Consider the following 15491-nt stretch of genomic DNA (forward strand, 5'->3'; position numbering starts at 1 on the left):
TTTTAGGCAGTTTTGAATTTTTGTAATATGCTTTATTACCTTGCTTTGTTTTCTCAATTTTTTTCATGTTCATGCAAAGCTGCTTTCAACTGCTGCTCAGCAAGATCCCATGCACAATATTCAAACAGCCTATATATTGGACGTTTCTTCTCTCAGTACCTCGCAGGCTCAAAGACAGACTTAGACAGGGAAAGTTCCAACCACACAGATTGTGTGAATGCGAGATATTCTGAAGTTTTTGTTGAGCAGCAGTTAAAAGCAGCTTTTAAAGGAGCATGAACTGAGTATTGAAAATGCACTGCAGCATGCTGTTTGTGATATAAGGAATGAAAATAAGGTAAGGAAGTAAATTATAAATATTCATAAACTTGCAATGGCTAGAGTTCAATTAAATAAAAGTTTAGCTGCTCTTTAAATCTTATCAAATACTTGTCAAATGAATTGGAGTGTTGATATAAACTTGACTATTGCAACCAGTAATAATTATGTGGAACTAAATTCACAATAATCCCTATGGTTTTTGAATGAGGTATCCATCTAGGATACGTGGATGTGAATTTCATTGCCCATGCTATCCCTATATATTGTTATTATATAGTCAATTACATATTTAATACAAAATAAAGTATTATGTGTAATGGCAGTGATGTCAAAACATTACATCACAGGACGACTTTCTCAGCATTTCATTCAGTTCTTAAATGTTAACCGCATAATAGGGGACAAGAAGGGGACTGGAATAAGGACATTACTAAACGATGGGCTCATTACTACAGGGCACAAGGATGGGGCACATTACTACAGGATGCGTGCACAAGGATGGGGTACATTACTACAAGATGTGGCACAAGGCTGGGCACATAACTACCGGATGGGCACATTACTACAGGATGAGGCACAAGGATGGGCACATAGCGACAGAATGGCCACATTACTATAGGATGGGGCACAAGGATGGGAACATTACTACAGGGTGGGGCACAAGAATGGGAACATTACTACAGGATGGGTACAATACTACAGGATGGAGCTCAAGAATGGGCACATTACTACAGGAGACAAGGATGGGGCATATTACATTTTATTGGTGTCTATTTTTCTTACTGAAATTTACCAGTAGCTGCTGCATTTCCCACCCTAGGCTTGTACGTCAGTCAATAAGATTTCCAAGTTCTTTGTATTAAAATTTGGGGTCTCGGCTTATATTTGGGTCAGCTTATACTTGAGTATATACGGTTATATATATATATATATATATATATATATATATATATATATATATATAAAAAATCATACTATATTTAAATAATACATGGAAATGGTAGCTAAATATGAATAGTTAATTTTGTGCATTATTTTCTTAGGTCGAGTTTACTATCTAGAACACCCTGATAAGTTGACATTTGAAGAGGCCAGAGCTGCCTGTGTTCAAGATGGTGCTCAAATTGCCAAAATCGGCCAACTCTACGCTGCATGGAAATTTGTGGACTTAGATCGCTGTGATGCTGGATGGTTAGATGACGGAAGTGTCAGATATCCAATTGCTTTCCCTCGTCTTAATTGTGGACCACCAGAACCTGGCATACGGAGCTTTGGTTTCCCTGGAAAACACATAAAATATGGGGTTTATTGCTACAAGATGAGTTAAATGCTGCAGCGGTCCCCACCCGGGGACTGTGAACACGAACTTTATGCAGCGTATTCTCTTGTTCCACCGGAAGGAAGGTGGATGTACAGATGGAGAACTCTTGCCTGATAAACTTGTCCTACACCAAAGACTGGTATAGAAAACACGAAACGGAGAGCTTCTATCAAGCAAATCGGTGTTGTTATATAGTCCTTATATTTTATTTTTGCCAATTTTCAGACTATATTTTTTTCACAGTTGCCATATGGTATTTGATGTTTTATGGAGGTAAAAATGATACTAGTTATGGTAAAGCTGTCACAGCTCTTTTCTCTAAGAGTCAGTCATATAGGCTAAATTATAGCAGAATGTACAGTATATAATGCAGGTCGAGGCATTGGTGCATATTTACATCATTATTCATTCTTACATTACTGACCCTCACATTTGGAGAGAGACATACATAGTGTACTGGACAGTCAAGTATAATATTCCCGTGCACCATTGATACTATTGTGCTTGTTCAGCAGGGCCTTCCACCAAACCCAAAAGACTGTAGATATCAAGATAAATCTGAGACACCATGAAATAATCCTTATAAAACTTAGATTTTTATTCCAAAATATTAAAATACCGCACAAAAATGAGGAAACACAATAAGGCAACTTTTCAGCCATCTTGCTCTTATTAGCATAATTACCATATTAGCCTCTCAAGCCCAGTGTTATATCTGCACTTTTTTGGGCTTGAGAGGCTAATATGGCTGAAATGTTGCCTTATTGTGTCTCCACATTATTGTGAGGAATTTTAGTATTTTGGAATAATGATCAAAGTCCTATAAGGATCATTTCATGGTGCCTCGGATTGCTATTACTGGACAGGTCTGTACTCTACTGTATTGGGTACAGATGAAAAATGTTAGTTTACCGCATTGTGGAATATAGAATGGGCAAGGGTCATCATTAGAGGGGATGTATATTTATTACAAGTAAGCAAACGTATGCCTTTTTATGGGTTATGAAGGAGAATATAAAATAAATCCTGAAAAAGCATATATCTTCAGTACTGTTCAGTTTCTGTACTTGTAAGATTAAAAAATAAAGCCATGAAGTTATATGCATTTATTTTAATTATCCTGTTTGTTTTTTCACTTTATATGGATCTATAAAGCACATAATTTCTACTAAAGGTGTAGTGTACCTTTAATTATTTGATCTGTAAGTTCATCATAAGGTATTTGAAGTATACTTGGTAAGTTTTGTGGGAGACTCGACATTGCGGCACATATTTTTCCCATAACTATCTCTCATTTACCAGGGCACACCTCTGTTCTATGTCCGTTTTCTGTCCTGCAAATATGTGACTTTATACCAATTCTCAGTCTGGGGATAAAGCCCCAAAGGTTTACGAATAGGAAACCTTCTTGAAAAGCTAATTTCTGGAGGAGCAAGAAGCGTCTGCAGGATTTAGGAGATTTTGAACCACTCTTCTTTTGCAAACTACTCCTGGTCTTTCATATTTTAAGGACACCTTCACCCAACAGCAATTGTAAGATCTCTCCACGGGTGTTCCATGGGATTTTGATCCGGACTCATTGCTGCCACTTTAGAATTCTACAGCACTTTGTTTCCATCCATTTCTGGGTGTTTCTTGAAGTATGTGGGGGCTAAAAAACACCAACCCAGCTTTCTGACACTGGGCACTACATTGTGACCCAAAATCTTTTGGTAATCTTCAGATTTCATGATGCCTTGCACACAGTCAAGGCACCCAGTGCCAGAGGCAGCAAAACAACCCCAAAACAGCTTTGAACCTCCACCATATTTGACTGTAGGCAATGTGTTCCTTTCTTTGTAGGCTTCATTCTGTTTTCAGCAAAAAGAATGATCTGCTTTACCAAAAATATCTATCTTAGTTTTATCTGTCCACAAAACGCTTTCTCAAAAAGATTTTGACTTACTAATGTACATTTTGGCAAACTGCAGTCTAGTTGCAACCTTCTATCAATTTTTCTCTGCCATCCACGTCCATGAAGATTAGCTACAATGTTATGTGTTATAAACGTTTTCATTATGTTGCGCACTGTCCACATAGAAACATCAAGATCTCTGGTGATGGATTTGTAACCTTGAGATTGTTGATATTTTTCAACAATTCTGGTTCTCAATTCCTCAGACAGTTCTCTTCTCTACTTTTTGTTTTTCGTGCTTATTATGGGATACACAGACACACAAAGCAAAGATTGAGTCAACTTCTCCCTTTTTTATCTGGTGTCAAGTGGGATTTTCATATTGCCCACACTTTCCACAAGAGAGATTGAATGAGCATCACATGCTTGATACAAAGTTTTTTACCCACAATTTTGGAAAGGTGCTATCGATTTTGTCCAGACCATTTTTGGAGTTTTGTGTGAAATAATGTCCAATTTGCTTTTTTTCCCTCAATTCAATTTTTTTGTGTTTTTCTAGCACACACAAAGGAAAAAACATGTTTATAACAAAATATATCTAACTATAATAATTTTCTGGGAGAAATACTTCATTTTCTGGAACAATTTCAAGGGTGACATTGTCAACACTTTTGGCCATGACTGTATAGCCCGACATATGTGCTGGTGTATTATATTTGTTAGAGCAGAGGAGTTCTGCTTTAATGGTGCTATCAAGGATATGGGCACAAATACATTAGTGGACTTTTAACTCCAAGGATGATGTTATTGTGTTGTACTCCCACATCTGACAATCTTTCCATGTTTCCAACCTACACTGTAAGCAAATTATTCCACTCACGGAGTATTTAATGCCATGGAGGTTTCTGAAATGACAAGAATTTTTGTTCTCTTCCATCGAATAGTAATTCAAATGAAGATTTCGATGAATCACTCATAAACCAAACTAAGCCCTTGGTTGCTAATGTCAAGTATTTTTTAAAATCACCTCTGAGAAAGGTCTCTTTGTAGAAAAGTGGAAATGTTCAAAACAAACAACGGTATGTATAATTTTGTGTGTATGGAGTATTTTTTGCATGCAATATTCAGAGAAGCGGCATGCAAACCCAGGAAAGCCTTGCTCCCCTGCTGATGTCATTCTCAATTATTTCACCCCAAATGTATTGATGTAAATGTGAATGTCTTACTTCCAAATAAGAATATGGAATTTAGGAGCTCCTAGTCATGTTGTGCTAAAAACTTCATTTCTTCAGATAAATAATATGAGCAGGAAGAGGAAGGTTGAAAAATACCATTAATAGTTTCAATTAACATTGTACAGGCTTATGATACCTGTAAATTTGCACTTTTGTCGAGTTATGCCAAGTGGAAACGTCATTATTTTCACCTATATCAACAAAATCACAGTATGACACATGAGCAACTACGGTGTGTCTTGATTGCCACCACTGGTGACCACATATTTTATTGGATTTCAAGACGTTCATGGGCAGCAGACAATTATTCCACAAAAGCACTGCAGAGCAGCTAACAGAACTGATCTTAGTAATAAGCTCATGTGGACTCCCTTTCCAAAGCTGTAACAAATTCGTAAACATACTCCTCCATTTTCCTTTTATACTAGGACGTTGTCTCTGATCGGAGTCTTCTCTTTCTTTTCTTCATTTTCTCCAGACTTCATGATGACTTTTCACATCCACAGGTCATCTCTGCAGACTTCCCTCTTCTCTGGACAGAGACAACATCATCTATAAGGTACCTGGATGTAAATGTTTAGTTGTGATACTGACTAATTCTCATAAGTATGCTCGCTATCACGACCGAGGGCCCCAATGTTTCCTTATTATCACACTACTGCGATGGATGATTTTTTCATCGTCATCATTATTTTCCCTTTGCCTGTTTGCCCCATGCCTGCACCAAGTCTATGCCTGCCTCCACATCCACTAGGACATTATCGGCGTATTCCTTCCCGCTCTCTTCTTCCTCCTGCTCCAAATCCTGCACCATATGACATGGATGTTGAAGTTCACAGCAGACACAAGGTGTCACTGAACAGAAGTAAATTGGTGTTCTTCCTCCATCCCCACTTGCACGCTGGAGAGGTTTTTTTTTTCTAGGATAAATATTATCACTATTCCACAAATGTCCCTAATTACAAATTTTGTCACTTCTTCAAAAGGCTTTCAAGGGCAGTTTGCATCCCTCAGTAGCTGCTAATTTCATATCTCAAAGTAACCAATGCTACAGTTTGTCTGCTGCATGATGTAGTCCACCACTAGTTTACACTTCGTATTAATGCTGCAACATCACCAGCATCCAATTCCAGTTGGTTGAGATGCTGCAAACTAGGTGGCACTATGTCAGACTATATTTTTTTCTTTTGCAAAGTCAGGAGGGAATTCCTTGCCATGAACAATCTATTAAAATGAGATGACAGTCTTCTTCCCTTAGCCACCACCGTCCTCAGTCATGACAAATCTTGCACTCTTAAATTTAGCCAGAAGGAAATAGTTGACTTTCTGCACTGCTGAAGGAGATCCCAAGGAATTCCCAGGACATGAGATGGATTATTAAGGTTTATTGACACACGTTTCAAAATCATCTTTTCTTCAACAGGGCAAACCACATGCTCTAGCATGTCTCCTGGGAATTCTTTGGGATCTCTTTCAAGGAGACTAGTCACAGGGACTAGTTACAAGGGCGTTTTTCCCCACAAGTAGTCCGCCATCTTAGCAGGAGCATGCTAACATGCTATTCAATGCCCATTGCCCAGTGTCATCGGCGGTGACGTGTGTACCTGTGTCCATTGTCACCCCCTCAGACGCTGGGTTTAGGGTCAATGCGGAGGATCAGAAGTCCCGACACTTCCGGTCATGCACACTATAAAGTCGGGTGTACTCGTCCCAGCTTCAGAGAGGTCTAGTGTGCATGATCGCAAGTGTCGGGCATTCTGATCATGCTCACTGACCCTAAACCTGAAGTCTGAGGCAGTGACAATGGACACATGTACGCTTGTCCTGCCGATGACGCTGGGAAATTGGCATTGAATAGCCTGTTAGTATGCCCCTATGGCCGTGCTAACATACTAAGAGAGCAGACTAGTCAGGGGAAAACAAACGCCCTTGCGACTAGTCCCTGAGGTCATTAGCATATCATAAAGTATCTTTAGAAATAAGTTTTCTAAAGATCTCTTTATCTATGCTACTAGATACAGGGACAGTTAGGCAGGGATTAGAAATATGCACCCAGAACTGATCGTGGTTCTGATGCATATTTAACCTGACAGGTTTCCTTTAAGATAACAAGATATTTACTTTTATAACCAGTTGCACACCTTATTTCCAGAATTTTTTCCAACCCTACCTTCCTCCCTTTAATTTTTATCCCTATTGCTCTATTCATATTGTTTACTGAAAACTACTGCATATTTAGGATATTAAAACAAATAGTATACGATTATATATTTTGTTTGCAGTACTGGTTATCCATTAGCACTCCTTGAGTCTTTTGTAAAAGTGCAGGATTGCACATGCAGCTCTGGCAAAAATTAAGAGACCACTGGAAAATTGTCAGTTTTTCTGATTTTTCTCTTTATATTTTTGAGTAAAATGTAAATTGTTCTATTATTCTATAAACTACTGACAACATGTCTCCGAATTTCCAAGGAATAAATTTTGTATTTATTTTCTGAAAATGAGAAATGGTGAAAATAACAAAAAAAATGCACAGTGCTTTCAGACCTCAAATAGTGCAAAGAAAACAAATTCATAATCATTTAGAAACAACAATACTAATGTTTTACCTCAGAAAGAGATCAGAACTTAATATTTTGTGGAATAACCATGATTTTTAATCACAGCTTTCATGCGCCTTGGCTGCTTTCCACCAGTCTTTCACACTGCTTTTGGGTGACCTTATGCCACTCCTGGTGCAAAAATTTAAGCAGTTCTTCTTTGATTGATGGCTTGTGACTATCCATCTTCCTCTTGATTACATTCCAGAGGTTTTCAATGCGGTTCAGGTCTGGAGATTGGGTTGGCCATGACAGGGTTTTGATGTGGTGATCCATCATCCACACATTGATTGACCTAGCTGTGTGGCATGGCCCCACTGCTAAAATAAAATTCAATAAAGGAGGAGCTATGGTTTTCTGTTCTTATGCCTATAAATAACTGTGAGTTAAGGGTGCTTTACACGCTGCGACATCGCTAGCGATTGCTAGCGATGTTGCGAGCGATAGCACCCGCCCCCGTCGTTCGTGCGACATTTGGTGATCGCTACAGTAGCGAAAAATATAGCTATGACAGCGTCACACGCACATACCTGTTCAGTGACGTCACTATGACCGCCGAACAATCCCTCCTTCAAGGGGGAGGTGCGTTCAGCGTCACAGCGACGTCACTAAGCGGCCGCCCAATAGCAGAGAAGGGACGGAGATGAGCGGCCGGAACATGCTGGCCACCTCCTTCCTTCCTCATTGCCGGTGGACTCAGGTAAGGATATGTTTTTCGTTCCTGCGATGTCACACATAGCGATGTGTGATGCCGCAGGAACGACGAATAACCAGCGGCATGCACCACCAACGATATTATGAAAAGGAGCGACGTGTCAACAATTAACGAATTTTGTCGTTTTTGCGATCGTTGATCGTCGCTTCTAGCTGTCACACGCTGCGATGACGCTAACGACGCCGGATATGCGTCACAAACACCGTGACCCCGACGATATATCGTTAGCGATGTCGCAGCTTGTAAAGCACCCTTAAGTGTGTAATATGCACTCTGTCATGATTTCCCTCTATTTTCCAGAGCACTTGGATGATCTCATGACCACAAGTCATGAGATTTGGTTACTTGCTGATTATTTTCTCATCTGCTTCTTTTACTAGAAGCATATGAGAAGTCAGTGGCAGGTATGTAAATAGCATGTTTGATGTCATGTTTCTGCCCACTTGAGCTGAAACAGAGGGGCATCTGGACAGTATGCATATTATACACTGTCAAGATTCAGCAATATAGTGACAACATAAATGTATATTGAGGCTGGAAAACCCCTTTATATTGTGCTGCGTTGCTATTATTTAGAAATGTGTACATGAATAGACTGCTCATTTTGGACACATAGCTGAAATAAGTGCAGTATCTCAGCTATCATCGGGCCAGTAATATTATTAGCTTTCTCCTACATCACTTTTACATCCTGAAAGAGATCATTGACATAAAGAAGAGACAAAATGACATTCTTGTATCATAAAATCAGAGTGTAGTGCTTTTTATTGCTCTACAGCCAAGCGGGTTCATTTACCCATAAAGCTGTTGCTGCCAGTCATTGTGCCGTCACACCCACTACTTCAGTACAAATGCACAGGAGGTCCGGGCTGTCAATGGTCCTCTAATAGACTTTTCAAAGTGATTGCAGGTCACAGGTTACAGTGTTGCTCTCCCAGTAGGAAATTGATTTTACCATCAGACACACAGTTATTTTGTCAAAGGATCAAAAACCTACTTGATGCAAAATCAATGAGCGTGCATTTCATCTGTACCACTCATTCCTTTTAATGATTCCTGAGAAATCAAAGATTTGGAACTTTGACAGTCGCAGTATTGATTGGATCATTGCGCAGTTTTCGGTATTTCACCCATCACCAAGAGCCTGAAATGTATTTACATGATTAACATTGGCAGCGTTTTTCACACTAGGGCAGACAAAAATTAAACAAGATTGGTATGTTATAGACCTGTCATCAGTATTAAATAGTGGCGCCTATACCAACCATATACTTCTCTAATTATGAGCAGTGTATTGAAAAGGATCTGTAGCTCTACTGACTTGTCTGTTTTAGCAGATAGTTATTTTCTCCATTAAAGTAACTGTATTTTCAAGTAAGTTACAAGAATAATCTGTCCTGGGTGTATATAAATAACACTATGTCTGGTAATTATATGACTCGTATCTTGCATTTTCAAAAGTTTTTCCTTTTTCAGACTATGTCGCTAAATTTGCAATTAAAGGGGTATTCCCATCTCCAAGATCCTATCCCCTTATTCAGTAGGTGTAAGAATATTAGCAAATACTAAATATTATTATTATTATTATATTAAATATAATACTAAATATTAGCAAATACCTCCAATTAGAAATGTAATATAGTTCTCCTAATTCACTTTCACTTATCTCATGTTCAGGGCATTGCAGGACCTTAGGTACCCCTAGTAACTAACTAACTGTGACTATATGCATTGCCATAACCAAGAATACCTAAGGTCCTGCAATGCCCTTCACATGAGGTAAGAGACATAGTGAATCAGAAGACCTATACTTCATTTCTGATTGGAGGTATTTGTTAATATTATTATTACACCTACTACATATTGGGATAAAATCTTGGAGATGGGAATAACCCATTAACACTAGAAGTCCCAGAAATTTCGAGCTCCCTCCTGAAGTCCCAAAAGAGGGTCAAATGACATACAATAAACTGAATAGAAGTAACTAGAAACTAAGTGGCTAAACTCAATGGAAAACAACAACCTCCTGTGGTGTGACAGTAATGGCCTTAATTACAGAACAAAAGACGGTTATTATGGGAAGTTAGCTAAAATCCTTCAGGTCATTCGACCCGTCTCTGGGTTCCAAAGGTAGAAATATTAAATGACCCTTCTCTGGGACTTCTAGTGTTAACTCAGACGTGGATGGAGACTAGCTGCTCTGATATCACATGTACAGAGAAGTGCATTCATATTCTTCATTTTTGAATTAGCATACATACAAATGCAGACGTAGTATAGAGCACACTATATGAGTTTATATGATCCCATTTCTGGGCTGAGGTCATAGACTTGTTAGAAAGCTCAGTAAGGCCTTTCTTTGTATCCTTTTGCCTTTTTTCACTCTGCTCCTTACTCCTCCTTCCCTTCCCTCCTCATAGAGTAAAATAGAAAGTGTAATCTGACACATCATTTGTTCTAGGAATTTTAGTCTCGTATAGTAGCTGAATATTAGAAGTCATTTTAATAGTCTATACTCGTTATTTAGTATCTTCTGATCTATGTATGAAGTGGAGGAGTGTAAGCTATTCCCCTAGACTTTGATTTAGGTAGGCTTCTCCTCTCTGGACAATATTGCAGAGGACGAAAGATTTATTCAAGGCCAAGCAATGTACTTTCTTAAGTAGATTATTGTTTCAAGTTTCATTAATTTGTTGGGCTGGAAATTAAGAGACGTCTTTCAAGGCTAATGTGATACGTGATTTTTGCAGTGGTTTCCTTCGAATGTATTGCTATAAAAACAGATGTAATTCTAGAACGGCAGACACTCTCGCCTATTGATCCTACAAGGTGCTTGTGAGTTGTCTCCTCATATATGAGCAGAAAGTCGTCAACAGGAAAAGATGTTTTCAGCTTCCTTGATTGAAAAATACGAAATTCTCCTGTCATCATTGTGCTGGCAGGCTATCTTATGTTGAACAAGATTCAGTTGATCTGTTTTTTTTCAGAGTGCATGGTGAGTTCAGGAAGGAGGTGGAGAAAGAGAAGTGTCTCATAAGTGGAGAAAGAAGCAGATTTCTTTGATAAGATGTATTACAAAGTTTCTTTTATTCACATGTACTTTTCATTTATGTAAAGTTTGCTTAAAGCACAGCTCCATTTAAATAATAATTCCAACATCTTTTCTTAAAATATTACAATGTGTCATTCCGATGCTTATTCTGGGAACTTTACAAACAATTTTATATTTGTCTGTTATAATTTGTTTTGAAAAAAGATTGTGTCCAGCAGAGCAATACTTAGGTCACAGAAGGAGACTAATGGTATATAGTCAAGCAGAGCAAAAGCTACATAAGACTAAACAGGGGGAAATCTGCTGTGAGAGGGATGATATTTTAAAAGGGTCCAAGGCCTGAGATTGAGGCTGTCAGAATCAGTAAACTTGTGGGCAATTTACTATTTCAGCTTGGAAGACTGACCATGGTCAAACACCGAAACAAGAGATCAGTTCAGCTCACCATAGTAGGTAGGATATCTCAGAAGGTGTGGTGCACGGAAAAATATCAGGCCGGTTTCTGAGCAGAAGCAATCCAGATTAAAAGAAGACCAGCGTCCGCAGATAATATATTAAAACCTTTGCTTTATTCTTCCAAAAGTTAAAACATATACACCGTCCGGTCTATGCGTTTCGAACAAAAAGTGTTCTTAATCAAGATTAAGAACATTTTTTGCTCGAAACGCATAGACCAGACGGTGTTGTCGGCAAAAACCACATCTAAGTACCATCACTGAGATCTTAACAAAATGGTAATCTCAAAGCATTGGAACGTAAACAGATTAACTAGGAGAATGGGACATGTTACCTCTTCCATGTTTTTGTCCCATTCCTGCTTTATCTTCAAATACTTAACAAAATGCTGCTGCGTTAATGAGAAATGTTTGCATCATTTTCCAGGTATGTTAATTTCAAAGGAAAATAACTATTCAAGCATGGCTAACTTTCTACTGCAGGCAGAGCCGGGAAAAGGAGCAGACACTTGCCTAGGGAGCCATGTAACTATAAATGTGAGGGTTCACCACTTTAATCTCAGGGATGTGTACAACTTTATCCATTTTTAGACGAGATATGTGGAAGACCGCATTTAACACACCTGAGTGTTTACTCACTATGAGTATTTTGGGCTAAATAATGAGCCTACTGTTTTTCAAAATGTTATTGACTCCTTTAGAGACCGATCTATATTTGGTTGTCTTATCTGGATGACATAGTGGGTTATTCAACCAATTATGAGTCCCACATCCAAAATGTATGTACTGTGCTTCAGAAATTTCTAAAAAATTCTTTACTTGAAATATTTTTCTGGTTCAAGAACTAAACTTCCTCAAATATATTATGTCTACTACTAAAGGTTTCCTAATGGAGCTCTAAAGGTTGAAGGTATTAAGGAGTGGGGGCGACCCAAATGTCTGAGTAGACTATCAGTGTTGGTTGTGATATACTGTGTGCGCAGAGGACAGGTAGTCCATGTGCGAGAGTGTTATGTGCAGTGGGGGTATTCATTCTGCGTGTATGTATCTGGAGTGTGTGTACACAAGGGAGATAGTTGATTTTGTATTTATGCAGTGTGAACATATATTTGGAAAGAGTGGATTGCATGTGTGCAGCGTTTGTATACAAGTGAGTAGGATGTCTATGTGAAAGAGCAAAATATGTATATACTTTTTTTTCTGAGTCTATATCAAATTCACATTTTGTTCAATAGGAGGGAAGATTAAATATTTAGCAGCTATCCGGCTGATTCATGTATTACTTCATCAGTTTGGAAATTATAGTAGTTAAAAGCATTTTCATTAGTAATTGCTACATTATTATTTAAGCTAAGGCTACATGACTAGCAGTGTTGTGCAACAGCAATACTCACTCTAATGACTATTTTACCATTGTGATTTTGCTGTAATGAAAAAAAGCCAAATTTCTAGATATATAGCAAGAAAATCTCAGTTACAACTACTAGAACTAATGTCTATGGCAAGTGTGTTGTGAGTAGAGATGAGCGAGCCTCTAAAGGCTCGAGTTCGGTTCGGTTCGTCGAACGGAGGCCGCGTTCGAGTTCGGCTCAACGAACCGTTCGACGAACCTCTGGAACCCCATTGAAAACAATGGGAGGCAAAAACAAACACATAAAAACACAAAGAAAACACCTTCAAAGGTGTCCAAAAGGTGACAAACAACTCCCAAGACACCACAAACATGGGAAAGTGACAAGGACATATACTCATGCAAAAACAAAAGAGCTAGACGAGTAAAAAGTGGAGACACAGATATCGGAGTATCTGCAAGTGAACATCGATTCCATTACTGTGCAACTTGAGCCTTGCTCATTTTGAGCTTCCAATCTGGATAAGTTGCCTGAGCTCGCCACTTACGCCTTGGTGTTCTTGTCATGTCCCGCAGCCAGTGTTCTCTCGGAACACAGCAAGGGGACTCCAAGCAGAGTCTCCCTTTTTTCCAAAAATTGGGCCCCACAGACACCCCTTCAGTGGCATCACTTGTGCCCCATTTGCAAACTTGACAGGCAGATTTGCATCAAGCACATTAAAAAAACGCCAGCCTTAACTGTCCCCAGGATGACACCGGGGTAGGTAGCAAAGTCTTTGCTGAACCATGACTTGTTCATCTTGGCTCGTTTTTAAAAACACAGCAAGGGGACTTCAAGCAAAGTCTCCCTTTTTTCCAAAAATTGGGCCCCACAGACACCTCTTCAGTGGTATCAGTTGTGCCCCATTTGAAAACTTGACAGGTAGATTTGCATCAAGCACATTCAAAAATACGTCAGCCTTAACTGTCCCTAGGATGACACCGGGGTAGGTAGCAAAATCTTTGCTGAACCATGACTTGTTCATCTTGGCTCGTTTTTAAAAACACAGCAAGGGGAATCCAAGCAGAGTCTCCCTTTTTTCCAAAAATTGGGCCCCACAGACACCCCTTCAGTGGCATCATTTGTGCCCCAGTTGAAAACTTGACAGGTAGATTTGCATCAAGCACATTCAAATATACGCCAGCCTTAACTCTCCCCAGGATGACACAGGGGTAGTAAAGTCCTTGTGGATCCATGACTTGTTCATCTTGATGAACCTTAATCTGTCCACATTGTCACTGGACAGACGCGTAGGCTTATCTGTCAGCACACACCCAGCAGCACTGAAGACACGTTCAGAGACAACGCTGGCTGCGGGACATGACAAGATCTCCAAGGCGTAAGTGGCAAGCTCAGGCCATTTTTCAAGATTGGAAACCCAAAATGAGCAAGGCTCCCGTTGCAAAGTCATGGCATCGATGTTCATTTGGAGATACTCCTGTATCATTCTCTCCAGCCGTTGACTGTGTGTCAGACTTCTTGTCTCTTGTGGCCTTGCATTGGATGGTCTAAAAAAATTATGAAACGATTCCATAAAATTGCTGTTACTAGCACCAGATACGGTGTTGCTGGTACGGTTTGACTGATAATGACGAGACAGTCCCATGTTTGGCAAGTTACAACTGGGAAAAGCCGAGCTAAGATTGAGTAACTGATTCTGCTGATACTACTGCATACGTGCGTCCCTTTCTATGGCTGGAATTATTTCTCCAAATTTGGACTTGTACCAGGGATCTAATAGTGTGGCAACCCAGTAGTCATCATCACTTCGAATTCGGACAATCCGAGGGTCATGTTGTAGGTAGTGCAGCAAGAAGGCGTTCATGTGTCTTGCGCATCCATGCAGACCAAGTCTTCACTGTGTTTGTGGCGGCGAGATGATAACCGTGCTTTCTACCTCTGACATCTACCCCCAACCTCGTTCAACCGAAATTTGACCAAGGTCTCCCTCATCTGCTGAGTCTTCCATGTCCATCGAGAAGTTTGTCCCCCATTTGTTCCTGGGCTCTTGTACCCTCCTCAACATTTTGGCTGCTATCATGCGCCCTTGTTAATCCCTCTCCCCTACCGTCCCATGCCTGCCGCCTTGGTGATGCTGAACGTCTGGACCTTGTAGATGTTGGTATCCCTTGCGCATATGAATCCTCTTGTACTTCCTCCCCTTCCTCTTGTCCCACCACCTGATTCCGAATAGTGTTTAGCGTGTGCTCCAGCATGTAAATGACTGGAATTGTCATGCTGATAATGGCATTTTCAGCGCTAAACATATTCGTCGCCATGTCGAAGCTGTGCAGAAGGGTGCATAGGTCCTTGATCTGAGACCACTCCATCAGGGTGATCTGCCCCACCTCTGCATCTCGTTGACCCAGGCTATACATCATAACGTATTGCACCAGGGCTTGGTGGTGCTGCCACATTCGCTGCAACATGTGGAGAGTCGAATTCCAGCGTGTCGGCACATCGCATTTCAGGCGATGAACCAGCAGGCTGAAAGACTTCTGGATTGA

The 15491-nt window shown here is 39.8% G+C and overlaps 1 protein-coding gene across 4 annotated transcripts in view; it reads left to right on the forward strand.

The window, feature by feature from the left end:
• Nucleotides 1-2751, forward strand: part of HAPLN3 (hyaluronan and proteoglycan link protein 3) — a 161239-nt gene extending 158488 nt beyond the window's left edge. For all 4 annotated transcript variants that reach the window (XM_075342815.1, XM_075342814.1, XM_075342816.1 and 1 more), the window contains exon 5: nucleotides 1365-2751. In XM_075342815.1, coding sequence (XP_075198930.1) covers nucleotides 1365-1648 — 284 coding nt within the window. In that variant the 3' untranslated portion in view covers nucleotides 1649-2751. The remainder of the gene's footprint in view (nucleotides 1-1364) is intronic.
• Nucleotides 2752-15491: the final 12740 nt, after the last annotated feature.

The sequence above is a fragment of the Anomaloglossus baeobatrachus genome, chromosome 4 (genome assembly GCF_048569485.1).
Source record: "Anomaloglossus baeobatrachus isolate aAnoBae1 chromosome 4, aAnoBae1.hap1, whole genome shotgun sequence".
NCBI lineage: Eukaryota > Metazoa > Chordata > Amphibia > Anura > Aromobatidae > Anomaloglossus > Anomaloglossus baeobatrachus.